Source organism: Erithacus rubecula (genome assembly GCF_903797595.1).
Source record: "Erithacus rubecula genome assembly, chromosome: 10".
Taxonomy (NCBI): Eukaryota; Metazoa; Chordata; class Aves; order Passeriformes; family Muscicapidae; genus Erithacus; species Erithacus rubecula.
The window spans coordinates 8,986,521-9,014,256 of record NC_136662.1 but is presented as its reverse complement, the minus strand read 5'-3'; the positions used below and the strand labels follow the sequence as shown (position 1 = coordinate 9,014,256).

At 38.2% G+C, this 27,736-nt stretch overlaps 1 protein-coding gene across 3 annotated transcripts; it reads left to right on the top strand.

Annotated features, from left to right (window-relative positions):
- The first annotated feature begins 3 nt into the window (after positions 1 to 3).
- On the top strand, positions 4 to 27,639 carry SLC30A7 (solute carrier family 30 member 7). 3 transcript variants are annotated; one of them, XM_079314211.1, is made up of 11 exons: positions 4 to 200; positions 356 to 457; positions 4,538 to 4,651; positions 6,078 to 6,165; positions 7,855 to 7,981; positions 8,915 to 9,064; positions 10,620 to 10,670; positions 12,459 to 12,594; positions 20,234 to 20,324; positions 21,235 to 21,384; positions 22,189 to 27,639. In XM_079314211.1, the coding sequence occupies exons 1-11, from the start codon at positions 121 to 123 to the stop codon at positions 22,234 to 22,236; spliced, it is 1,137 nt and encodes a 378-aa protein (XP_079170337.1). In that variant the 5' UTR covers positions 4 to 120; the 3' UTR covers positions 22,237 to 27,639. The 3 variants fall into 3 exon arrangements, with proteins under 3 accessions (XP_079170337.1, XP_079170339.1, XP_079170338.1); XM_079314213.1 differs by lacking the exon at positions 4 to 200 and adding an exon at positions 2,579 to 2,821 and having other exon boundaries at positions 365 to 457; positions 22,189 to 24,480; XM_079314212.1 differs by lacking the exons at positions 4 to 200; positions 356 to 457 and adding an exon at positions 793 to 2,821 and having other exon boundaries at positions 22,189 to 24,480.
- Positions 27,640 to 27,736: the final 97 nt, after the last annotated feature.

Below are 27,736 nucleotides of genomic sequence, written 5' to 3'. Positions count from 1 at the left end.
CGGTGCCGGCGGCGCAGGCGCGGTGCTGGCCGGAAGCGGCGTGTGGGCCGGCCGGGCAGCGCTCCCGCCCCGCCTGCCCGTCCTGCCGGCCCGGCGCGCCGCGGCCCCGCCGCCGGAAAGATGCTGCCCCTCTCCATCAAAGATGATGAGTACAAGCCGCCCAGGCTCAACCTGCTCAGGAAGGTGTCGGGCTGGTTCAGGTGAGTGGCCCAGCGCCGGCCAGGCCGGGAGCTGCCGGCGTCGCGGCCGAGCCCCCGCGGAGCGGCTGTGCCGGCTGCTGCCGAGGCCGCCCGGCGAGCGGCTCCGGCCTCCTGGCTCTGTGCCGGCCGGTGACCCGCGGTTGCTTCGTGCACAGGTCTATCCTGGCGGACAAGACTTCTCGCAATCTCTTCTCCTTCCTCTGTCTTAACCTCTCCTTCGCCTTCGTGGAGCTGCTCTACGGCATCTGGAGTAACAGGTAAGCGGGCGGGGGCGCGGCGGGGCGAGCGCGGCTGCAGCGCGCAGGAAGCGGCGCGTCCCGCCCGGCCAGTGCCACGTCTCCTCTCGGCGGGGCCGGGCCTGCTGGCCCGCCGGCCGGAGGGGCCGCTGGCAGAGCCTTGGGGCCGCTGCAGAGCTTCCCCACACCGGCACCGCTGTCGTGGGCAGCGACCGGCGCCGCCGGCCCCTCCGCCAGGTCCCGGAGGCGCTCCGGCCGGGGGGCGCGACTCGGAGGAATGGTGTTGGGAATTGCTGTTGTGCTCGGTGCTTTGCTGAGGAGGAAGCCTGGCCTTGGCCCGATTTGGCCCGGGACTCGGCGGCTGTAGCTGCTGCTTGCCACGGAGATCCTCTGTCGGGGAGTGTGGTTTTATCCGTAGGTTGATACCTGGATACCTGTCTCAAACATCCTTGTCTCGAGGAAAAAACAGGATTTGACGCATCCTTGAGTAGTTGAGCTGTACTTTACATAGCACCAAAATTCACCGGAGTGCAAAAAATGGAAGAGACTTGCCTAAATTGCTACTGAAAAATCTGTAGCAAAATATAAGAAGAAATGCAGAATGACTTCTGAACTGGTGTACAGTATAAAGGCTGAGAACAGGCAATGGTGCTAGTATTTCTGTCATGCTTCATTAGTGACAGAGAAGTGTTTTATGATGATATTTCAATCTCTGTTAATAGTTCAGTTCAGAGTGGACTTGTGCAGAAATGTCATTTAAATCCAGCAGTGTCCTCCTTACCCAAAGCTGTAATATGGACACAAATTACTGGAGCTCTTAAAAGTTCTGAGTGAATACAGTGATGTGAATTTGGAAACGGTTGCATCCTAATATTTGCTATGTTGTTCTGAATCTCTCAAATGACACTATAAAATCCTCAACTTTGATTACAGTAATTGCTGCTGTGGCACCAGAGAGCATGCAGTGCTGTCATGGGCACAGACTATCTTGGCAGCACCCAGACCATTTTGCATGTGTTTGGTTTTGGCTTTGATGTTAATTCACTTTGCAGTTTTGAGAAGGTTGTTATTGAATGCATAGTCTGTCTATTTGAGTATGGATTTTTTTTTTTCTAATAACTCAGCAGATGTAAATATTTTTCTTAGCTGTTCTGATATAAATAGCTTTGTGTTTATGTGGCTTTTTTTCTGATGTCTGTCTTTAAAAAAACCAGGTTTTTTGTAATGTGACCTTAAACAGTCCTGTGTATGAGATAACTAAACTGGAAAACTTTAGTGACACTTACAGAACTTTGTCACTGAGGAATACTGCATATTGGAATTCAGAAGACACTTCTGTATGTACTTGAGATTAAGAATTAGGATTTACTGCATAGCCATTGGTTGAACCTTTTGTTCTATTTCAAGTCACAAGTTTTGGGTATCTCTAAGTCTAGATTTCTGGGCTAGAGCAAAACAGTGTCTTAGCAAGTACTTGTAGGACATGATGAGGAATGTCTTAGTCAAAGCAGATAGGGCATGCCTTAGAAGAGGAAACACATACCAAGCAGACAAGGAACCCTATAGGGTTCATTTTGTCATTTGGAAACACAGTTCCATTGCTCCTCACATGAGAAATTCTCCTGAGCTTCTGTTTACCAAATAGATTATTTCCTGAACTCATATAAGAGTGTTGTCCAGAAGCTTCTTGAACTCTGTCAGGCTTGGTGATGTGACTACTTCCCTGTGGAGCTTGTTCCAGTGCTCAGCCACTGTCTGGGTGAAAAACCTTTTCCTAGTGTCTAATCTAAACCTCCTCCAACTCAGCTTCATGCTGTTCCCTCGGGTTCTGTCACTGGTCACGAGTTTGCTGGCTGAGAGCTTGTTTGCTTGTTTAAGGTTGAAATTTGCTATGTGTGCACATTTGTTTAATTTGATGTTAAACTAAATCAGCTGTGGAAGTGTCTTTATTTAGACCCAGTGTGTTTGAGTACAGGGTTTCTACTAATTTATACTCTGGATGATGTGTTTGGTTCTACAGGAGTTCTTGCATGCATCCCGTGTTGCTGGTGGTTCACAGTATTGCTGGTTGTTGACTGGATCACTTGATTACTTTAGTAATCACATTGCACCCTTTTTTTCTAAGGTTTTGTTACTTTACAGGTCACTTTAAAAAAGCCTCAGATGAAATGAGATTGGTCTCTCTCTTGCCAGGCTTCCTGCCATTTGTGCAGCTCAATCACTTGTAGCTGTACCCATGATACAGAGCATGGTTATGCTATGAGGTGAATTGCATGGCAGATGCAGTCTGCTGACCCCTGCTGATAAATCCACGTGCCTCTGGCCACCTGGAATTGTTAGCTTAGGTCTTGAAAGCAGCACAGCTATATTGGTTTTGCACTTAAGGTAAGTCTTGCCTTAGTGAGATTTGCAGTTGTGAACACAGTGCCATGGTAACTGGCTGCATGATTTCTGCTTCTAGAACTTCTATGGGATTTTGTTAGCATAGCAGTCCTTATACACTTCTCTTTCACAGAAGGTTTTATTAAAAAATAAAAACAAAAAAACAAGGAAAAATCCCCCACCAAAACCCAAACACCTCAGAAAGTAGTAGCTGTCTCTGCTTAGCTGTGCTTATTCCTTCCTTTTCATAATCAGTACAACTTAGGGTTACTGTCACTAAATACCTTCTACCTGAATGTGTGACACCTTTTGTGGTGGGTTTTTTCCCTCTTCCTAAGTGTTCACAACTGAACCTAAAATGAGTTTTCCTAAAGATATCACCTGGTTTTGGGGAGGGGGAAGATGTCAACAAAACCCTTCAAGAATTCAGTAGCAGATTCCATTTTGCTGCTTCATGGGCATTCAGCCTGTGGGTCTTGTTTTAAAGTTGGTTCAGAGCAGCTTCATCTCTCCTGCTTTGGTGGCTACAGTACCTGAGGACAATATACCATGCCATCATCCCTTTGCCTTTAATGTTGTGTGTTAGGTATAACTCTGTATGTGTCCATAAAGTACACACATAAATATACAGAGCAAGACAACTTGGTCTTTCCTCTCCTTCAAACCCACTTCTTCCACTGTTGAGTGTTTCATCTGAAACACTTAAGATTAACCTTGTAATTGTTTTCTGTAAGGCTGAAATGGTTCTGCTTTTCAATGTGAGGTGGTTGGAACTTTGGCTAATGAAACTTTGTATTTGACTTCAAGGTGAATATTTGTCTATCCTCTTGAACTTGTTAAACTAGTAATTTCTTCCTGTGCTTCAGTTTCCAAGAACTGAGTTGTGTATGTAATTATTCTTAGATAATCAAAGAACTGGGAAAATGGAACTTTTGGAGCTGTTGATTAACAATTGTTCAACAGTACCTCTCTATCAAATGTCTTTTAAAATAAGAAGCTCTTTTTTTTTTTTTTTTTTTTTTTTATTTCAATGCACGTACTTCCCTACAGACTTACAGAACCTGTTCATGAGTAACTTGGGAAACTTTGGCAATGCTTGTGTGAGGTGTTAACCCCAGTTTACCTATAGGTTACAAACTGATACAAATTCTACTGACTGACTAACTCATGAATTAATTTAAGTTGCTTTGAACTTTTTAGCGTGCTGGTTTACATTTATTGTTTCTCATTCAAGATTGACAATCAGTTGTTCATTGGTCTTTGAAACAAGCCATTTAAGATGTGGTCTCTAGCCTCTGATTCCTTCAGCCTGTAGATATGAGAGCTGTGTAACTCCTGGTCAGTGCCTTGCCACTGCTAAGGCAAAGATTTGAAGCTGAATTATGTTGATGAGAGATGTGGCTGTGGGTAAATCCTACTCCAGGAATTTTGGTTTTTGGTCACCACCTTTCACTATTACCAAAATCATATGCTAGGAGGACTTTTTTTGCCAAGCACTCTTCCAAAGTACTTTCTCTAAGCTGACAAAAGCATTTGTAGCATCATATTTGTGTTGGTGATGAAGTGTGGATTTCTCCTCGGTGCTAGCAAAACCATGCCTGAAGCTTAGAAACACAGTGTATTCTGCAAGTGTGTAAAGGATTAATGTCTGTGGGGTGGTTTCTTCATACTCAACATGTACTACATGGAACATAACACTTTCTTCCTATTCTCTTTCAGTTTAGGTCTAATATCAGATTCCTTTCATATGTTTTTTGACTGTACTGCTCTATTGGCGGGATTGGCAGCTTCAGTTATTTCAAAGTGGAGGTCAAACGATGCTTTCTCATATGGGTAAGAAACTTCAGGCTGTTACCTTAATGTACTGTAGTAAATGCTTAGGTAGCCATTTTTCACTTACAAACGAAAGCTTTTTGCAGAACGTGGAAAAACTATGTTGAAAGTGAGGGTTTTTTTTAAGGTGAGCTATGTAAACATCTGAGTTAATAGAAATAATAAAAATATGAAGGCATTGCTTTTGGAAGAAGGTTTATCACTTCAAGATCTCTCTGATCATACCAGTGGAAACAAGTTAGAGAGCAGAAAGTTGCCCTGCATTGCCGTGTATTAATGGCACAAACAGCCACATCCTGGGTTTGTCCTCACAGTGCAGAGAGGGGCATTACAGGGATTCCCAGACTGCTGGTATCCCATTCCTCCTTTGGAACAGAAAGTTACAATTGAAAGGAGCCAAGTGTCAGTGATGCTGCATTGGAGACTATAAATCATTAATCTCAGAAGCAGCAGGATTCAGAGTGGTGACTGCCATTCACACAGATCCTCAAGGCTGAGGTGTGTCATCCCATACTGCCCTTGGTGGATTTACCTGCTGCAGCTGGCATTTGACAGGCACTTGTTTCCACTGAACGTGGCAGTTGTGCCCTATAAAACAATACCAGTGGTACAATATTATTAATTGGTAATACTGATCACCAGCAAATGAGTTGTAACATAGGCATTACCCATACCATTCTTGACCTGTCAGCATTTAGCTTCAGCTGCCTTGCTTAAGTGTGAATCATATAGTTTGAAACTTAAAGCACAGTTTAATTTAGGTGCAAGCTGCAGTGTGCATAGAAATCAATTCAGAGAGAATCACACCATTAACTAATTGCAGTGAAGGCACGTTCTGTATTAATTACAGCTGAGCGTTTAAACAGCTGGTGTTCCATTTATTGGAGAACAGCCTCACTTTATTAACTCTGATATTTGCTACCTTGAAATTACATATTATTCTACACCTGGCTGTTTGTTATTGTCAAAATTTGATGTTTGAAATAATTAATTTCTACTTAAAACTTTTACTGAAAATCCACCTTCTAGAGGGGAAGCAAATTATGCATGCCTGTTTGATATTAAACATAACACCAGACAACTTTGATTAGATTTCACATGCTTATCTTAGTTTGTAGCTTCCAAATTACATTTATACTAACTTTGAGTAGAGATAAGTGGAAAGTGGAAGGATTTTGACATATTTAAAGATTTCTTTCATCTGGATCAGGGAATGGCTGATCTGGATCAGGTAGTTTCTGTCAAAGTACAATGTGGTCAGTTTTATATACTCATCTGTAATTTTTATGCCACTTCTGTTTAGCAAATTCCTGTGTAATGTAACTGTTTGAGAACTAGAAGATTTCAATCCAGTCTCTTAAGTTCTGATTTTCAGCATTTAAATGGAAGTGGTAATATCTGCTATTACTTTTTTTGTTTCTTGCAGTTATGTTCGAGCAGAAGTACTTGCTGGTTTTGTAAATGGTTTATTCCTCATCTTTACAGCATTCTTCATTTTTTCTGAAGGTGTTGAGGTATGTTATGAAATCAATTACAGTACTACATTCTATAACTAATATGGACAAACATTTTTGGTTTTAATAGGAATAAATTTTTGAAATTTATGAAGTGAAAATTCAAATTATGTTAATAATTGCTAAAAGAATCTGTGATTTGAACAGAGAATAGGGCCGTCTGAAATTGTTGTTTAATGGCAGAAAACCCCAGCTTTTTCAGTGTATCTGTACTAGCTTCTTAAATAGTGTATTTTGTTTATGTGTAAAGATTCTGTGAGATGGAGCCTGTCCTTTTTTCAGCCAGTTAAGGATGACTTAGAAAGATCTTCACTTCTCATTGTTAAAGAACAAATGAGGCCAAGAAAGAAAGGCCCAAACTAGTCATTGAGAGAAGTTAGTCATAAGTAGCATGCTGAGAAGTTGAACTATCTTGTTAAAGAAAGAGCACTGTTCTCCAAATCTTGAAGTCTGATGTAAATGGCAAGTAGTAATAGCTTAAACATATACAAGAGCTCTTTTCTTGCAATTTTTTTACATGGTGGTTCAGGTAATAATTTCAAGATTAAAATTTAGACATTAAGGCAATATCAAGGATTAAGAGAAAAACTGATAACTATTTTTAATCAGCTTGAATTAATGCTTTTACTTTTTAATGGGAAATATGGTATAAATTTGTTTAGACTTCTAGTTCAGAGACGTCTATTAAGGTTTTTTTATTAACAGAGAGTTGGGAAGAGCTTTTTCTTCACTGAACATTTCTCTACATTGATAGGCTTGTAAATACTTTGAAATCAGTTAAAACTGGGCTGAAATTGCTGCAATCAGTTAAAACTGGGCTGAAATTGCCTAAAAGCCTGGAAAGACTTCAAATCTAAAAACAGGAGCAAAACTTACTAAAAAAATTAAAAACCATGACAGAGTTATGGGTAATATTGAAAAATAATTATTTTCCTGCTGATCTGAGCTCCCATGTTAAGTATTCTCTTTGCTTGTGATGGTGACTATCTTTCTCTCAGTTACTTTAAAATTTTATTGTGCTAAATGTTTTATTGTCTTGCTGTTTACTGCCTGTACCTTTCATCCTTGTGGAGAGATAGTAAATGTTTTTCTCCTCTGTCAGTAGTAATTTACACTTATCTACACTTAGCTTTAGATGCAAATTGCATTAGGTCTATTATGTCTCTGAGAAAAAAATTCCAGAGGAAGTAGGGTAAAAAAAAATTGAAAAAAAAATGAATCTAGATTGGAGAATTTCTAAAAAATGTCATAATTTGTTCTGAGTCTTTATTTTATTCCCCTCATTGCCTGACCTTTCTTAGGAGAAAGGAAGAAATGGCATTCTAGACTCTTAGAAGTCTTATAGGTGACTTAAGCAATCCACATACTGGAACAAGCCTGGTGTGTTCCACCATTCAGATGGTGTTGAGCCACATCCCACAGCATAACCAAATCTTATGATAAAACTGAGCTAGACTCTCAGAATTTCTACTGTACTTTCACAGCTTTAATAATAGAACTTTATTTTCAGACACTGAGAATTGGTCTGTGTGTCATCCCAAAAACTGGAAGTCCTGGGTAATTTTTCATTATGTCTATATATATGTTATGTATGAGAATGCTCCTGTATCTAAGCAGTTTAATGATGTAAAAGGATTGTAAACTCTACATTTGCTTTTTGGTTTGTTTCTGTTTTTTTTTTTTTTTTAGAGAGCGCTTGAGCCTCCCGATGTGCATCATGAGAGACTTCTTCCTGTTTCTATACTGGGATTCATTGTAAATCTTATAGGAATATTTGTTTTTCAGCATGGAGGTCATGGGCATTCACATGGCTCTGGTAGGATTTCCTTTCTGTTTCCTTTCTTGGCAGCCTGTTCCAGGTCCTTACTGTCCCCCAATGAGAAATCTATATTACATTTGATGTCTTGTTCATGGCAATCCCAGCTAAATGTGTATATGACCTCTTGCTATGTTAACTTGTGTTTTATTACCAGCCCTGCTATTCCACTGTTGTACTCCTCATATTAATATCCATTAACTGGAACATCTAGGAGTCCAGAAGCTGCTTTCTGGAGTTCATGTGCTCTCCTGCACTTTATTGAAAGAGGTTTACAGAGCAGCTTTTTGGACAAACTTAAGCAAGGTTCTGGCTGGAAAAGTTAGAAGCAGTACTTGAAACAAATTTTAAGAATGAGATGGTTCTGCTTCAGATGCTTCTCAGCTTAGTGTCTTTTGAGTTGAAATGCAGAATGTATTTGCCTAAATATACATGATAAACACTGAGTTGTTTTCTGCAAAGCCTGTGGGTCTCTCTTTGAGCTTAACATACAAATTCACATAGACTGGTAGAAGAACATAGTCTTTGGTCTTTAGGCAGAAATCTAAGCTTGAATTTTTAATCTACAAATGACAGTCAATTTCTGCTTTCTTAAAACAGCTGTTTTTAAAGTGCTTATATCTAATGAGGTATATATTTTTCAAATTCTACTAGAAGGCTAGCACAACAAGTTTCAGAAGTGGGAATGTATAAAAGCACTTGATTTCTAAAACCTGGTAAATTTATATATATATATATACATATATATAATATGTCTGTGCAGTAGTGCTGCAGATGAGAAACACCTTGTGTTAAGTTTTTTATTTAAAGCCATACCTTAAGATGACCTAAAAGATGAATAGGTTTTGAGTAGCTGAGAACCAAATGTAAGTGTACTTTTATTCATCATTTATGTACTCATAAGTTCTCTCTGATGTTTATATTTGTTTATAGGGCATGAGCACAGCCATTCTCTGTTTAATGGTGGTCTCAGCCATGGGCACAGTCACGGAGATCATGGACACAGCCATGAACATAAACATTCCCATGGACACACTCATGGTCATGGCCATGGACACTCTCATGGTCAGGATTATTGTCATGGTAAGTACTGAGTTGATACCATACACCATCCTGACTCAATCTGAATCTGCAATTAATAACTTACTGAAAAATAAAAAGTGTGTTGTCTGCTTCTTGTGATCATACATGGAAGTAGCTTCATTAAATGTCTGGTATGCTCTGCCACCACTATGTTTTGTGACTCGTTTTGTGTTTCATTTGCAATCATTTCAATGTTATTTTTTAAAGATTTTGCTTTACCTCTGGTTTTTGAGTGTGCACTGTAATGGTGTATAGTGACAAAGCTGGAACAGCTGTATTACAATATAGTGAAATTAGTTATCAAGTGCCCTGTTTCAGTTTTTTCATTAAAATCAATTGACAAAGTTGAGCTGTTTTGCTATTGTTCTGCATCTTTTCTGTATAATTTTACAGCTCAAGACATTAGAAAAAATGAACCAGTAATTTTTGGGTACTTATGGATTGTTAGTTGTACCTGGATTGTGATCTCAGATAAGACTTTCCCCATTTTGTATAGTTGTAATCTGTTTTAAGGTGGAAAAGATACTTGCTATGTTAGCTATGCCAAGATCTTTTCTATGAGGGCAAACAGTCTGAGAAGAGACATTCATGTAAAATGTAAAAACAGCAACCTTCACTATGGGTGAAGGGGCTGTGTAGGTACCACCTATTTGAAACAATGCAAATGAAAGACTTGTGGTAATGCAGGGCTCTCAGTCCTTCCTGCCTAAGCCATAAACTGAGATCTGATGTCACTCAAAATGTGCACATTCAGAGCAGGGAATAGCGTGGGAGCTGGCAGACAGGAGGTGACAAAGAGTATAAAAATATTTACTTGTCCCTTCCTTGCTATTCTTAGCAAATTGATGTTTGTTTCCCAGTAGTTCTCCTGGAATTTGCTTGGAGAACAGGAGCTCCCTGCTTCTGCCTCTTCCTTGCCTTCCTCATGGTCTACCCTTGTAGACCTGTGAATGTAGCTGTCTGTCTTGTCCAGTTTGATACTCAAATCAGCTGTTATGTAAATTATTGTGTATCTTCACTAGAAGCCTTTTACTGTCCTTTAAGAAGTTTTTCTTAAAATGTCTTTTAGATTAATGCTACAAAGGCATTAATCTGCTTGGATGAGAAGATTTTTTATTTGTTCCTTCTCCAAGTCTTATTGTTTGTTTTCTTTTTTTACATTAGGTATACATGCTTGCTTAAGTGAAATATTTCTGGTTAGCAAATTTATTTGAACCTACTCTTGTGGCTTGTGTTCATGGCTTGGGTTCTTAAGGGGTCTCATTTTGCTATATACTATCAAGGTCTTACCTCTCTGTTTTAATTTAGAACAAATAATTTATTTCTATATATACCTATGTAGAAATGTGTAAATGTGTAAAACAATGTTATATTTTTAAAAATGCACTTTAAAACTTTTAACTTAATTGCTGCATTAAAACACAATAGCTTGAGTAAAAGCTGGTCATTGTGAGCAGCCTGTCTGTCTAAGACATTTCTGAAAGGAAGAGTGTAACAGAAGGACCACTAGAGAGAGCCTTTGTCTAGGTTAACATGTCAATAATTGCCTTCACAGATGACCATTCCCTTGAAGTAATGCCTGGATCCAGCAAACAGATTTTACAAGGTACACTGAGAATAAGTATGATGGATTATTGGTTTTATCACAGTCTGCCTGCCTGGGTCTGTCACACATCTATTTTAGAGGGTTTCTCTGGATAAATGCCACATTTTTCCTAAAGAAGCTATTTAATGAAGTTCCATTTTCCCTGTAAACAGCTCTGCTGTATCCTGTGCCATGAAACTAGGAAAGAGTGGTTAAAAGCAGGAACCTAAGGAGCCTAATTGCAATATATGTTCTGTAACACAAGGATGCAGATTGATATAATTGTTAAAGAGTACCTGAGCTTAAAAATTGCATTTCATCAAGTTCTTAGGGTTGGTTTAAAGCAGATGGTAATGCATCTAAATTTCTTGAAGTAGTATTGTAGTCTCTGATATCCTGGGTGTTAGTTATGGATAATTTAGATTTTGGTTTTAAGCTTTAGTTGACTTTTTGTTGGGGTTTTTTTTTTTTTTTTTTTTTTTAAATATTCAGAAGTTAAAGAGGAACAATTATGAGATGTAGGAGGTATTAATTATTTGGCATACCCAAATGTCCATAGGATTTTCTCTTATTGGATGATTTTCTGGTTTGTTTGTAGTCTTTGACAAGGAAAATTTACAAGTTACTTCCAGAATTTACAGTACACTGTATTGTGTATGTGAATACTCAATACTTCGGTTGAAGATATTTGAAAGTCAGTCTTTTTATGAAAGACTAATTTTAATTGAAACATATTTAAAAGACCTGATTTTATTTTAGTTTCTTCAATACTGAGGGAAAAACCCAACCAAGTGGTGTGAAGTGTCTTGACAGTGACTATTGCTCACAAGCAATCACATCCCACCAGCAGATCAATGCCTAGGGAAGTCTGAGCAGCAGCTATTTGGGAAAGACAACACTGCAGTTTTATTGGGGAGCATGGTGTTGGATGCAATGTCCCTCTGTCTGTTTGGATCAGCTGTGTGCCCTCCCAGCAGCTTACCCTGCTTGCCTTCCTGCTGTGGAGCCATGAGAAGCAGAAGGCCTTGATGCAGGCTGTGGAGAAACCCAGCTCTGTCCCAGCCAGACCCAGTACAAATGCAGACTTGGAGAAATCCCCAATCCCCTGGTTTATAGTGTTGTTTTTACAAGAGGAGGTTTTCAACTCTGGAGAATTGCATTCAAAAAGCTGTTTCTGAGTGACTTCCAGTCACTGCCAGCAGAGAGCTCCAAAGGCCAAACTTTGACTAGCTGCAAAGTGTATTTGTTTCTTTGTAATTGAAGGCAGTGTTATTCTTCAGAATAAGAGTTGTTCTTCAGAATAAGAGTAAGGCTTTTCATGTCTGCAGTATTGTTTAATTCTCAAAACTATTTGTCTTGGATTTCTTTGCTAAATAACTTCTAGAAGGTGTTGTCAATTATACATTAGCACGTGTCAAACCTTTACAGAACTGTTCCTATTAACAGTCTGTCCATCTTACATAGAACTCACTACTGTAGGCATCAGGGGGTGAGTTTCTGTACTATAATAAGGGTGAGTATTGAATGAAAAAAGTCTAGCTGCAGCTGTTAATCACTATTGAAGTTAATAGCCTTGCTATGAAATACTCATTATTGTTAAGAGTGTTACAGAATGGAAATTCTTCAAATGGCCCATATTCTATGAATGCATTAAAATCTTTGTGTGTTTGACCCAAAACTAACCACAAATTTAGAAAGTATGGATCATATTATCTAGTTCTTAAAACTCTTTTTTTGTAAAATATCTCTGAGGTGCTCCATTAGCTTTAAGAAGAGTAACTTGTAATGGTATCACTTGATCTCTTTCAGGTGTATTTCTGCATATTGTGGCAGACACGCTGGGAAGTATTGGTGTAATCATATCTGCTATACTGATGCAGAACTATGGTCTGATGATAGCAGATCCTATTTGTTCAATGCTGATAGCACTACTTATAGGTGTAAGGTAAGTGTTGCTATCACTGGTATTTGGTAGGATTTTGATGCTAGTTACAGCAGAAATTGCAGCTCAGAAGAAGAAGGGAAGTTTGTTATGCTAATGACTTAAAATATTTGCTTTTCTTCCAAGAGTGGTGTGTTACCTCTGTTCTGTCCAGCCATTCTGGTGAGCTCTTACATGACCTGTCTCTTTCCTTTTTCTACAGCTACAACTTTTGCTCTTAAATCTGCATATTTTGTCCTTCTTTGGATAATACTACAAAAATGTCTTTCAGGTTCAAACTGTAGAATGCTTAATCTCTGTATTTAGTACATGCTTATATAAACCAATGTACTCCAGTAAATGGAGCAGAATGGTTTCAGGGCAGCAGAGTTGAGTCTGCTGGCACAGGATGTGCCCTTGTCCTTGACAAATCAAGGCTGCTAGGTTTTAATTTTGTTTTCTTGTCTCGACAAGAACTGTCTTTTTCTTTGTATTTGCCTCTGAGACATCCTTACTCCTTTTAAGATCTGATGAAAATGCTTCACCTACTTCTGGATTTCACAGTTGTTTCTTACCAAAATCACTGTGAATGTGAAGCAAATATTTCATTCAGTGATATTATGAGGCTTTTTTGGCAGCAGTTTCAATGGTGCCATAGGGCAGTGTGCCACAACTCCAGTTACAACCTAATGACTGAACACCTTTGTCTGTTCAGCAGGGGTGAGTGTCATCTGATGAACTGCAGCTACTTCTGCTGATACCATGTATGGCATGTTTATGGCTTGTGCATGGCAGCATTCACAGGATTATTGATGTGAATCCCCCTGTTAGTCAAAGTAGGGCAGCAGGCTTCAGACACAACACCCACAGAAATGGCTGTGCAAGAATTCACTATTAAATCACCACTTTAATATAAACTCTGGAGATTTTGACTTCAATATTCTGTAATTTCATAAATTATTACAAACTACTTCCAGTACTGAAATCTCAAAAAATGGGAAAGAAAATGTGCAAGTTTCCAAGGGGGCAGAAACTATTGCTGAGGTAGAGGTAGAGCTGAGTAAAACACAGGTTTCCATGCACTTTGTATTTTAAGGGTCCAGCTTTATGTACAGCAGAAAATACCACATGAATGACAATTCTTTTTTTTCTTCCATTCATACACTTAAAATAACACTGAATTCCATAATATAATAGAGGTATCATAATAATGTTGTTTATAGTTTTTCTAGCACAGATAGAAGAAACATTTGAGGCCCATGTTCTATGCTGAAAATACTGGAGGAGTTCACTATTTGATGTGCCTTTTGATCTGATGCCTGTAACGTTACTTTGTTGGTCTGCAATGCTGTAAATGATCAGGAGAATAATTCTGCTATCAGTGCAGTCAGCTGCATCATAGTTGATAGAAACAAGCTTGCATTTCTTGCCAACTGACACATCCTGGCACATCAGTGAAGCAAACACTAATTGCAGGGTTGGGTGCTTTTGTGTTGATATTTTATTTGTTTTCTAAGCAGTCCAACAGAACGGCCTATTGATGGTTTTGCTTGAAATGCACTTTAAGATCATAAATAAGATCACTGACAGTTTCAGATGGCTGTTGAGAACTTGAGTTCATTTTTGTGGTGTTTGACTTTAGTAATCTTCATTTACACTTCTGGATATAAAACCATTGTTAATTTTGCCTTGTTCTTCACTATGCTGTGTTTGAAGTGTCCTTTAAGAATTAGTGCAAAAAGGTTTTTCAGATTTTCCCATAAGATAGTCTTCTGTAACAGTAATATGGGAGCCCAGGTGATGCTTGTTGGATATATACTAGTTCTGTACTTAATCTTTTAAGTCACCTAAATCTAACCTAGACAACAAACAAACAAACAAAACCTACTAAAGTTTTGTGAAATTTAAAATTTGAGGGAAATAACATTGCAAAAATACTTTAAATTGGTAATGGCAAGAGCTGTGTCTAATTCGGGGTGCAGGGGGGGATGTTTGGGTTTTGGGGTTTGTTTGGTTTTTTTTTTAATTGTCTGCTCATGGGATACTTGTGGATTTGAGGTGGGAAGGACTCAGATGTTCAATTTCTAGAAGTAGCTGTCAATTTCTATCGAATTTGAAACTTGGATAAATAATTTTTGGGGTAAATTTGGCTTCAGATTAAATAATTATCTTTTGTTTCAAATGAATGTTTGTCAATTTTGTTTGTGTCCCTTTTACTGTTAAATCAACTTTGGTAAGGTGAAGTGGAGTAGGAGTATGTGTGTGCCCCAACAAGCAGACCCCACTCGTGTGTGTTTAAAAATCAGGATCTGTTCTGTAATCAGGATCTTTGTGGCTGAAATGCAAGAATTACAATTTTGAGCCAGAAATGCAAAAGCCAGTGTGATATAGTCACTCAAAAGTTTTAATGGTGTTTGAGAACTTTGCCCTAAATGGAACTGTATTCTCCAAGTTATTGATTAAAGGCCTGATTTTGACTTACAGAGTCTGCAGTGTATGAGTAGGGGGTAGGTTGAACTTCTGTTTCTCTCCTGTTTTGTTAGGGTGTTTTGTTGTTGTGGGCTTTTTTAGTTTGTTTTAGTTTGATTTTGTTTGGGGCTTTGTTTGCCTTTTTAAATCTATATTCTTTCTGTGATACTTTTGTATACAAAGAAGAAATAAAGGCAGAACAGAAATTCTTACTGCCTTTTATGGAACTGTGTCTGGTGAACCAGTAGAATAACAAAACTATTGCATGAGAATGCAGAGGAAAATCATTGCTCTTAATCCAGGATTGCTTGTGGCTATGTGAGATAACTGTTCATTCATTTCATATTGAGTGTTTGCTTGCTTTAGTGTTAGGCAGTTCTCTCTGGTTTATTTGAGCCTTGCCTACTCCTGTTAGTGGGTCATCTCTGTCCAGCTTTCTGCAATGATGGCCACACTCTCCAAAGAAATCACAAGAACACCTCTATAAGATGAATAAAAAACTCACTGGTGCAGTAAAAAGCTGAACAGACTCCACTTTGTAACCTGTTTTGCCTTGTGCATGTGCAGAAGGGTTAAGCAGTGCTTCTTCAGACAAGTCAGGCAGTGCTTTTAAATGAAATGGTGGAGCCTTTTTGTAGACAACATCTCTAATTAGTGCAAATTGTCAGCTGCTGACACAGTTGCTCCTGTGATCCTTTGCTAAGAGTGCTATAGGGTGACATTCTCTGCCTAGCTGCTCATGAGTTAGCACAGAACATTCTGGCTGCAGTGAAAATCCTGTGTGGGATCTGAATTTCCCTGGATGCAGTCACTGATATCTAGTGACTCTTTCTTCGATTACTCTGTACTGTCTCATGCAAGTAGAGCATAAATAGGATATCCTTAAAGTAGGCAAGTCTGTCTTACCAGCATTTTAATTTTTTTTTAACAAAAGCTTGATTGTTTCATTGTAGTTTAGGCTGACACTCTTCAAGCACATGATTATATGTGCCTTGAATCAATAAAAAATTTCCCAAGTCTCTAAATTGCTTTTAATATTTAAAACTATATGCTCAGTTAGTTTTTTAACCTTAATATTCTAAACCTTATTCTGAAATGTTGAAGCAATTTTGGTATTTCAGTCAGCTATATGAAACTAGTCACCACACAAATGCCACAACTCTGGTATAAATCAAGCTTGTCCTAAACCACTATTAGACCCACATGTTTCTAGAAAGGCACAGTAGACTAAACCTGATACTAGATTGCACCAAGCATGCAGACTGCATATTAAGTGGTCAAAGAAATGAGGCAATTTACTTGAGTCATTTAGTGGAGTGGTTTCCATGGGTTACATAATTTTTGCATAAACTCTTGAGCTGCTGGAACATGATAGAATATGAAAGAGCTTTGGAGGAGGATGTGCCAGTAATATTTGAGGCCTTTCATGTTTGGGGCATAGCAGTATAAAAAAATCACTTTTTTTAAATGAAGTGCTGCATTCATTAAGATTCAGAAGGAATTTTCTATAGCAAAACTCCTCCACACTAGTGTGTTTGTTGTTGGTGTTATTTTAAGACATTATTGCTAAATGTGAAGCACTACCTTTATTTACAGGGTAATGGTACCTGCCAACCTTGCTTGAGAATGACGGTACTACGTTTTTATGGGAACAAAGAATTCAAAATCAGTAAAGTATATGTTAAATCTCTGGTCCTTGTCTTGAGCAAAGCTTGCAGTCTGATTAACATTGCCATTGCCTAATAAAAACATCTTATTAAAATTCTGAAATAGGCCAAGAACAGTCTTCACACTGTGGCTGTGGATGGTGGCTGGGAAAATCCCCAGAATTTGGAAAACTGGCTGTAGATTTTTGAGCTCTATTCTTTGAAGAACCCTAGCTGGTCTTGATCCTTAGCAATGTTTGTTTACCTTCCACAAAACCTGTCACAAATACCCCCCTTTTCTGTAGTGCTGAGAGCACTGAATGAATTTCCTGCTGCACTCTGAGTGCAATGTCTGTCTAAAGGGTTCTTTACCCTGACTTGTTTTCAGCTTTGCAGTCCAAGATCATGACAATGCCAGTCTTGCTGGCAATGCCCAAAAACAATGGCATAAACAGGATGACACTAGAATGGGCATGAGTATTATCTGAATGTGATGCAGCTTAAAGAAAAGTCTGATGCTTTTACTCTTAATTTTTAATCAATCCATGTGTAATAGTGTCAGGCTGGATTTATTGGATTCATGTCAATAGTTTGTTTTGATTTGTTTGAGCACCTTTCACTTCTGTAACAGTGTTTGTGCAGATGTGATGTGCTGTAACATTTGCTGCCTTTGCTTTTCTGGCTTTTGTAGAGGATATATTTTTATTCCAAATCCTGCTGTGGGTTAGTTCCTCTTTCAAATTTTATTGTCTTGTAAAAGAGTGTGATATTTTAGATTTAAGGCTTGGTAATCAGAAAGTAATGGAATTGTGTCTGCTTTAATAGCAAAGCTTACTAACTGCTTATGCATGAGAAAGCTTTCTACTTGGTGAGAAATCAGCACTATTTGTTTTCCTCAATAATCTTATAAATTAAAACAAACAAGGGGGGAAGCACCAGTGTAATAGTTGCTGTGGAGGCAGCCAATTTTTTTTTTCCCTAATGACTAAGCAAAAAAAAAAAGGAGAAAGCTTGGTTTTATCATCTTCCTTTATGTTTTCTTCAGTCACATGAAGTGGAACTGATATTTTCCAGTGCTTTCTAGTGATTAAGCAATACTGGTTTTAGTTAATGTTTGAGAAAAGAGCTTACTTTGTGGAGTTCTGGTTTTTAAATTAAAGGTTTTGTACTTCAGTAGCATGCATGGAACAATGGAGAATACCAGGCATCATAACACTGGATTCTGTTACTTGTTGTGTTAGTTTAGCTTACAGTAAGATACCATGTGAGTTAATATCATTTTGGATGCAGATCCATGGCTGCCTTTGGTCTGCACAGCATTTCTGAGGGCCTGTCACATCACTGCAGCTGTCTTTTGGCTTTTCAGCTTTGGGAAAGATAAAACTTTGTATCTGAACACTGGCTCTAGGATAGAGGAAGAAGGTGGGACCTGGGATATGCTTCAACTTACACCAACAATATCAAGCCACATTCTGATTTACCTCTATTCTTTGGACTTTTAACATGTTCTTGTTTCATAGCCTGTCTCTTCAAATCTACTTTACAATTATTTTCTCTTCCATCACATAATGTACATCAGTTTTATTAAATAGTGCAAATAAGTTATACAAATTAGACATTTTTGTTAGCTTTCTTTCATGGCTTTTCTCACTCTTAGTGGTATGTTTCAATATCAAGCAACTACTAAATTCTCTCTTCCTTTAGTTGTTTCCCTGGGAAAAAAAATATGCAGCCTGTATGCAGGTGGTTTTTGAAGCCTTTGGATGCATATGCTGGAGAGGCCTTTTTAAATTTATGGGAATGGACTAGTGTTCAAAATACTTGCATTCAGTTTGCATCCTGAACTTGTGTATTGGTCTTTCAAGGTTTTTATTAAGAAGCAAAGCTGCATTTTAAATAGGGAGTTAAGCTGAAATCAATTCATCAGTGGAGTGTGTTGGCAGCTCCAGCTCCCTTTGATGTAATGCTTGTGACATGGACATTATTTAGTGAGATGGGTCCATTAATAAGAGAACCTTTTTCCCCTTAACTTCTGTAATCCACTGTAGAATGTGACACTCCAATTAAGCTTCCTTTGGACAGATTGACAGTTATTGCATTGCTAAATGTTTGTCCTGGTGACAGGTCTAGTTTAGGCAACTCCTCTTGTCCCTAATTGCTTCTTCCTATTTCTGAACTGATGCCTTGGTGGCAGTGCAAACGTGTGAGGCCATGTGCTGGAGAGCACCAGGCAGTGAATTTGGCTGGAACAACCTTTGTGCCTGCAAGAAGATTTTGTTTTAGGGTGGTGGTTTTTCCAGGGGTTCATTAGACAAGAGTCATGCAGCCTCTTGCTCCCTCCCACCCTGTCCAAGTCTTAGCCAGGGAGTGAGCTGAGCAATGCATGAGCTGCCCCATGTTCAAATGGAAACACTTTTAAAAAAGTGATAGGTCATTTGTTCACATCTGGAACTACACAGCTGGTCTGTGCCTTGCATTCCACATCACTTCATGAGATTTTAAACAAAGGTTCTGCAGTGTTCTTTAACAACTGATCCAGTTAATTTCTTGCAAATGTTTTAGCTGTGCTTTTAATGCCATAACTCCATGTACTGCAGCTGTGATGCCAGTGCTGAACTCTGAAATGCAGTTTACAGTTTCTGAAATACAGAATCACTTTCAGTCCAGAATGTTAGGTGATTTATATGCTCTTGAAATTAAATTGCTATTTATGCTTTATTGTTGGGCTATAGATATTTGTTATCCACTTGAAAATTTTAGAATGCTTTACTGAACCAGGCCTGATGCACTATTCCTAAACAAAAAATCACCATGCTGAATACTTAGTGTATAGCCTTTTAGTAGTAGCTTCAGGGTATAGGCTTACTGGTCTCCTGGTTTCATTAAAAACCAAAAAGTAATAATAATAAAAAAAGGGTATTAAATATCTTCTTAGTTTGCTGATTAAACAATACCATTTGGCCAGGAGGGAACCTCTAATTGCTTCCAAATGTTTAACCCTTGAGCTTGGAAGAGACCCTACACTTAGTTCACTTCAAGAATATGCCAAGTTGTCTGACAAAATAACTCTGTTGTAGCTGGACTGTGCCATGTTAATTTTGTTTTATGAGAACCCCATTATTATCTTAGTTCATAAGAAAAATATGCCTTAAACACAAAAGCAAACCAAATTTCAGTTGAGTATTTTTATGGTTGCTTGTGAATGATTTGCCATTGAAGTTGGTTTTGAGCTATACAGCTGTTTTGTTGTATAACTTTCAAGATACCAAGAGATTTAATCTCAAATCCTGTGATTAAACCATTAATCTTTTGTGACTGACCACCAGTTGACTCTGGAAACCATAGGGGAGAAATAATCCTGCCTCTGATAGGACACCATAGCAATTTTGTCAATCCTTTTATTTTCTGTACTGGGTTTCATGGCTTTCATGACTTTCTCATCTTTTGATGGAAGAACTAAAAAAAAATTTCTCAGCATTAAGAAATCTTAGATTGCTCCTTGCACCTTTTGAAAATGTAATAATAGCTAATATCCTTTTTCTTTCTAGTATTGTTCCTCTTTTAAAAGAGTCCATTGGGATTTTGATGCAACGAACTCCTCCTTCCCTGGAAAATGCTCTTCCTCAGTGCTACCAGAGGGTGAGCTCTTCAGCTGTTTTTGCTCTGACTGATCAAGCTGTTGACTGACTGAGCCTCAGCTGTGTGTATGAGGATATTTTATGATTTTCCAGTAATGCCAGTCTAAGGCACCTTAGAATACACAAATGGAGGTACCAGTTTATTTAATACTTTTCCCAGAGTTCTAAATTGCATATAGCTTCACTTCACTTTGTGTTTTAAAACTGAAGCTATTCCTTCTAAAGTACTTTGTGCTTATATAGAACACTGGAAGTATTATAAGAGTACAAAAATTACTCTGGAATTGACCTGTTCTCCTGCTTAACTTTTCTATTAGGATGCCATGAAGTGCCTTTGCAAAGTTAATACAAATTACTCGAATGAGTACTGCCTTTCCTTGGGTGTTACAAGTTGTAATCATCACATGAAAGGATTGCTGAAAGTGGAAAGAAGAAAAACCAAAGGGATTGGCAGGACATATCTAAGCCCTCACAAAATTGTAAATGATACATGAATATATTTCTGTTGAAGTTAAAATCTCACAAATTGGTTCATGGCAAAATTTGCACATTTGCAAAAAGGGCAGTTTTAACTGAATGCATCTCAAATCCAATAACTCTGAGTTTTCTCTTGCGAACACTTCCATTTTCAGAAATGGTTTCAGTAAAATAAATATATGTAGAATGTAAGTGCAGCAGGGTACAAAATCACAACACATACAGAAAATCATGACATGGACACAAATCCCTATATTTTCATCTTCCTTAAAATGACTGAGATAGTAATAAGAAATTTTGGCAAAGGGTGACAAAATGCACAGTGAACTAGAAGTAAAAGAGTGCATTGACTTTTATAATACTTTCTGCAAAAAAAAAATAGTACAGACTGTGGTTTTCTGAAATATGCTTTTAAAATATGCCTCTATTTTTAGGTGCAGCAGTTGCAAGGAGTCTACAGTTTACATGATCCACATTTCTGGACCCTCTGTACTGATGTTTACATAGGGACTTTGAAGTTATTAGTAGCTCCTGATGCTGATGGAAGGTGGATTCTAAGCCAGACTCACAATATTTTTACTCAGGTATGTCTTACCAGTGGAAATCACATCTCAAAGTGTGAATTGCTTGTTATGTGATGTGACATTTTAACTCTTATCAGGAAAGGTGTAATATTTCTGAGTTTGGTATATGTTTTGAAAAGCTTCCCTGCTCCAGCTGTCTAGAACAATTTCAAAATACTCAGTTGTGTAGATGGGATTACTGTACCTCTCTGCATTAGTTTTTCATGCCACTTTATGGAAATAAGAGATGTAATTGTCTCAAGTGTATCAAAGAGAGTTGATCTATATTGACTTACAAGGAACTAAGAAAACAGATGAGGCTTCTCTTAGGACAGAGTTTCTCACCACAGACTGGACCTGCTCAGGCTTTTCACTGCACTGGCAGCTTGTACATGTGATGATTTTCTGGATAGATTCATAATGTAGAACTGATTTGAACAAGTCCCATGTTACACTCTTGTCCTTAGCTCCATTTTAAACTGACAGTTCTTCAAGCAGCTTGCTTTTCAGGAAGTTAAATGGGCACAAAAGAAAATGAGAATTGCTTTTGTGCAGCTTCACATGTTGCAGTTATTTAGGATGAATCAGAAGAGGTAATGTGGCAAAGCTAATGTTAATACATCATTATGTGTGTGCACTTGACTGTGGGAAGAACTCCTTACTCATCTGGTGTTCTCTGAGTGGTGAGCTAAATGTGGAGATGAATGACAGAAAAATAAGATGTTGAGGTTTTTTGCTAGGTGACTTACTGATGTGGGCTGATGTTCAGGACAGGAAGCTGCTTTGGCTTTACAATGTTTTTAACCCTCCTTCCCTTTTCCACAGGCGGGAGTAAGGCAGCTTTACATACAGATTGATGTTGCAGCCATGTAGTCAATTTCTGGAATGGTGCTGTTGGACCAAAGTTTTCAGTACTGTACTGGTGTAACAACACTTCTTGAGACAGAGCCTGCCTCCACCACATCTGGAATTGACTGAATAGATTTCTGCCCTCGGGCTACGAAGGGAGTTCACTTCTAAGGAGTAAATATTGAATGAATGTTATGGACTTTGGGTCTTGTTTTTTTTTGGGGCCCCTAAACTTGTAAGTTTTTGAGGGTTTTTTACTTAATAAGGTTGTGGTACTGGAAACCCTGTCATGTCTTCAGTAAAGCTGCTGAAACCACTGCTCATTCCCATAAAACCAGTGTTATTGGCAATTGGAAACTTGTTTTGTAGACAATGTCACAATGGCTGACATGCTTCAATATAATTGTATGTTTGTACAATTGTTTGTACTTTGCAAACTTAATGAACCAAACCATATTGGGTTTTCAAAGTGCCTTTTATATCAGGAGATCTATTTGCCAGCATAAATATGGAGCATCAAAGGGTTTTATTACTTTTACAAATAATCTTGTATGCATTATTTACTAGTGATGTATTGGGGGGGTGTGTACTTACATAACTGTAGATGTTAGACTTCCATTATATTTGCATCTTACCAGACAGAAAAATTCTAAATGTAAAAGACAAAGCTGTTGTGAAGAGACTTGCTTCTGAGACAAGCTGGGTATTTTGTTGCACGTGTCTTGTGAAAATTATTCTAGTCCAAATACTAGATTTAATTCCAATGAGTCTCTTCATACTGTTGAGAATAATGAGACATTGTATGATGCTGCTTCAGTTCAGTCACTTAAACAATGGGCAGTTGAAGGAAGATGCTGGTTATGGAAGCAATGCTTGAAGTTTATTTTCCAAATTGTATGGTGGAAAAACTAAATCCTGAAATTGTGAAAGCTTAAGTCTCCTTGATTTTAATCGGTTGTTATAATTTTTATTAAAGCAATCAAGTTCAAATTTTGCATTTCAAAATGTTGAAAATAGTTGTTTCTGGCTGTTATACCCAAAATGGAAATAAGGACTGTTTTTCATGCTGTTTTAGCTTACACTTTCCCAGGCTGACAAATCTTACATCTTTGACTATTTTGCTGTAGCCATGTATGTTTTCATAGGGGACAAAGTTCTAAGTGCAGTAAGGGTTGTTAGATTGATGTTTTTTTTCCAGGAACATTCTTCTGTCATATGTTTTCTAGCATTTGTAATTATTTTACTCAGATATCTGAGTGTCACTTTCAAAAGCAATCTGCTATGTTTGGTATTACAGATGATAGTTCCACTGTGCTGTAGTAGTTCATCTAGTAATGGAAGACTTTTTGAGAGGACATTTTACAAACATAACATGGTGAAGTAAAAAGCAAGACGGGCATTTTCCTGAGAAATCAAAGCTGCCATTGATTGGTATGGATTTTGTGTTCATTTTGTACGTGTCAGAGATAATACAAAATCAAGGCCCTGAGAAGCTGATAATGTCTGTGTAGTAAGTGCTAGGCACTGTGAAATTACTGAAGATTGATTTGCAGAAATGGTTTGTTTGCCACTGATATTGTTGAATCCATCACAGATACAAAGAGTTTCTTGCATTGATTCTGTTGTTCCAATATAGCACCTGATTTATTTTTGTGAAAACACAACACTTGCCAATTTTGATGGTGGTTTCTGAATTTTCCACTTGAGATACTGAAACATGAATATTGATTTTATCCAAATCTTGGGGGTGTGCTCTTGTGCTTGGAACTGGAAACTAGGTGCAAAAAAAATGGCAGTACAAAGCCATCTATAATACTGGTTTTAATCTTTGCTGTCTCTTCCAGTCTTCAGATTCTTTCTTTGCCATGTCTGATCCTGTTTGCTTTCCCTGGGGATGCAGGCACAGGGTGCCCTCCCAGCAGGCTGCATGCTCCATGGCTCTCTTTGCTGGCCTCCTGCCTGGCACTCTGTCAGGCTCTCTCCCTGTGCCACCTGGCACATGCTGTGCAGCCCAGGCTGACTGAAAGATGGAATTGCACAGCACAGGGTGGGGTGCAGGAATCTGCTGAGCAGATCTGAGTGCTGCAGTTTATGATACCATGTGCATGTATGTTCACAGACAAGGTGATGAAAATCTGGTTGTGATTATAGGGTGGAGATACTGTTTTGTAGTGTGGTGCATATAGACTCTGCTTGCTGGCTGCCAGCAGGACTTCCTCATTTTTTAATAGTTACTATTACTGCTATTTGAAGCCAGAGAAGATCAACTGATACTGCACCAGACAGATTAATGCAATTGTGTACACTATTTTAGTTTCTTAATGAAAAGACAACTGCTACCATGTTTCCAAGTGAGAACCTGGCAGTGGCTGTTTGATAGTGGTGTTGGTGTTCTTTTAAATGGACATCTACCAAATTTTTAATATGGGAAATGGAGTGAAAAATCCTGTAAGCCTGTATAATGATACAATGGTTTTAGCAACTTCTGATTTTTTTTTTTTTGCTTATTATGATTTAGCTGATTGTTGGAAGTGTATGTACAAGTCTGAATTTTCTAGTCATGCAAGATAGCACTTCATTATGTTTAAACTTTTATAGTAAGAAATGTATCATTTGTGTGTCAAGTATAATTGGGGATAGTGTAGGGAAGTCAAATTCAAAACAGACTTTAATCTTTTTAGGCTTTCTAAAAAAGGATAAGCATCACAAAATTCTGCAAACACAGCGTTTGACATGTTCAGCCAGTAACTGCAGACACGTGTAGTATGTTAGTAAACAAGAGACATATGATTTTTTTTTCACCTCCTAAGGAGATACTTGCTCAGGTTTTAGCAGTATACAAACCATGCAGTTGAAAGCAAAAGTGCAGCTTTCCTTATCCTAAGAGCCAAAGCACCATTATTTGTGTTTTGCCAATTATTTATCACTGTACTTATGTAACACTTTGCTATTGACATTCTATTGGAGATGCAAGGCATGATTTAAACAAAGGCTTGTGTGAATGACTGACATCTGGAGCAGGGTGAATGTCTGCAGATATGTGATAAAACAGCTTCTTGGTATCCACTTCTGAATTTTGAATCAGGTTTTCAAAGTGTGGTTTTCTCATGTTTTCATGTAGCTGATATTTACTGTGGGGTTACTGGTCTGTCTTTATGGGTTATATTTTTCTGTGACAAACCAGTAACTTATAACCCTGTTGTTTCAATGACCAAGCCTGCAAACTGCATGATTTTTGCCACACCTACAACAAAATAAGAAGATAAAACAAATGTTACAGTGTCTGCATTGAAACACCTCAATGTTTTTTGTGCTAAATAACAGCGGAAGAAAACTCCTCTTATGAATATGCACAGTAAGGACTGGTCCTTTATAGCTAATCTGGTAAGTGTACAGCTCTGGATAGACTCACTCCTTTCATCAGGAGGGCCCCCACAGAGAGCTGGGTTACTCCTTTGAGTTGCTAAACTAAGATGAAATTAAATAAACTACTCTGCTTTTTATGTAATAATGCCTACTAAAGCAAAAGTTTAGTTGCATTATCAGTAAAAGCTGCTGACACTATTTCGACACAAAAATTGAAGCTGCTACTACTAATAAAATGGACCTTAGTGACTTAACATTCTTAATTTACTTTTTTTAAGAAGTAAAGCTGGGTTTAAAGGTGAAGGAAAATTAATGGTTTCTCTTTTTAACTGTTGTAAATGAACCTGTTTAGGAATGTAAACAAGATACAAGAGGAAAGAATCTGCTACTGAACTGCAGTTTTCCATCTTTTGCACATAGTGTGCAAACAAAGTGTAAAGTCCATGGCTTTTCTTTACAGTGCAGATTGCAGTTGCATGCTTTTATAAAATGCAAACTTGTATCTTTCTTCATGACATGAAGTCTTTAAATACCAGTTCAGAGCAACAATTTTAGTTAATAATTAAACTCTGTCCTGTTTTCTCAAGCAGCCATCAGATTGCTATGATTCTTGATTATCCTGCTCCTTGAAGCAGGATAATATTTTTTAATAATCTCTCTGATCTTCAATACTGACTCAGTAGTTAATTCCTCCTTTACACTTCTGTGAAAATCCCTATCTGCAGCTTGCTGGGGTTCCCTTTGGATTTGTCCCCTGTTCAGGCTTTGTTGCAATGCCCATCCCTGTGGGGACTTCCTTGGCCAGACACTGCTATAATGTGAAGCAATGCCAGCCGTGCTGTGCCTGGCATGCAAAGACTGAGTCTTACTGCTCAACCTACTTGTCTGTTTCAGTGAGCCACAAAGGGTTCCTGCCTATGTGGTAATTTGGCGGAAATAATGTGTAAAAAGAGCTGGGTATTTCACATCCCACGTGCATTGGAGCCTCTCACATGTAAGCTGGGATCTTGTACAAGAGTTAAGTGAATCGCTACAGTATCTTGGCTGAAGCGTGAAATAATGTGAATGAAGCAATTGCCAAAATCATTCCTGGGAGCATACAGCATATAGCTTGCCTTTAAATTAAAGGAATTACTTTTAGCAGTGAGCTTCAGTTCAATAACAAAGTGTGTCAAAGTACCTGTGAAGAAATCTTGCAGGCAACACAAGGTAGCTCACTAAAATTCTGAAGACTGTGTATGATTTTGTTCTGGAATGCTGATGTTAGTAGCTTAGCCACGGCTTGTCCCAAGTGCAATATAAAGAAATTTCTAATGTAATCTTTTCTACTTGAATACAATCTATATAAAATGTTAAATATCCTATATTGCTGAAAAGCTATGGGATCAATTTTTTTTCTTTCCAATAAATCTTCAGTTTTAAAAAATATGCATATAGGTCTGCTTTGTTTTCATCATACTGTGAAGAACAGTTGAAATAGCAACCACCATCATCGACAAGCTGATTTTAAAAAAGAATTCTTGCAGTCTGTTTGCTGAGAATTGACCTGAGGTTAATTGTGGTTGCTGCAGTTGAGTCTAGCCCTTCAGAAATGCTAAAATGCATAAATTTCTGCATTAACACATGAAGAAATCCAATTTTAGTTTAAGTTGCAATCTTCTGAACTAAGAAATTCTGTGCAGCTTCTTCTCCTCTTTCACCAGCTGTCCATAGGGAAAGTTCTTGGTTTTCTCTGGTTTAGAGCATTCTCACCTGTCTCTATTTGCTCTCCCAAGGCAAAGATGGACACAGACCTGACAGGTTTTGCACACTAATGTTTTCTATTGGTAAGAGAACTCCTAAGTTTCTGCAAAGTTGAAAATCAAAATTTAACATCTAAGGCACTTACAACAATGTATGCAGTAGGTTTGGTTAATGCACTATAGTAAGTGATGCCACACAGATACCTGGTGCTCTTATCCTAGTTAGCAGCCCAAGACTGGTGTGGATGCCAATGCCCTGAATCAAAGGTTTAGAAGCTTCTGGAGGTGTCTGCAGGGTAGAAGCTGATACCAGCAGTTTGCAGCCTTGGGTAAAAGCAGGTCCATGTTCCTGCAGTTGTTGTCCTCTGAAGCAAAGTGTAGTCTAACTACCATTAAACAAGTCTTAAATAGTCACA

Bases quoted from the DNA above. Each gene is read 5' to 3' on its own strand.
- SLC30A7 (XM_079314211.1), top strand. From the start codon at position 121: ATGCTGCCCCTCTCCATCAAAGATGATGAGTACAAGCCGCCCAGGCTC. The intron at 10,671-12,458 runs GTACACTGAGAA...GATCTCTTTCAG, and splicing joins CAGCAAACAGATTTTACAAG to GTGTATTTCTGCATATTGTG. The intron at 21,385-22,188 runs GTATGTCTTACC...CCTTTTCCACAG, and splicing joins CTCACAATATTTTTACTCAG to GCGGGAGTAAGGCAGCTTTA.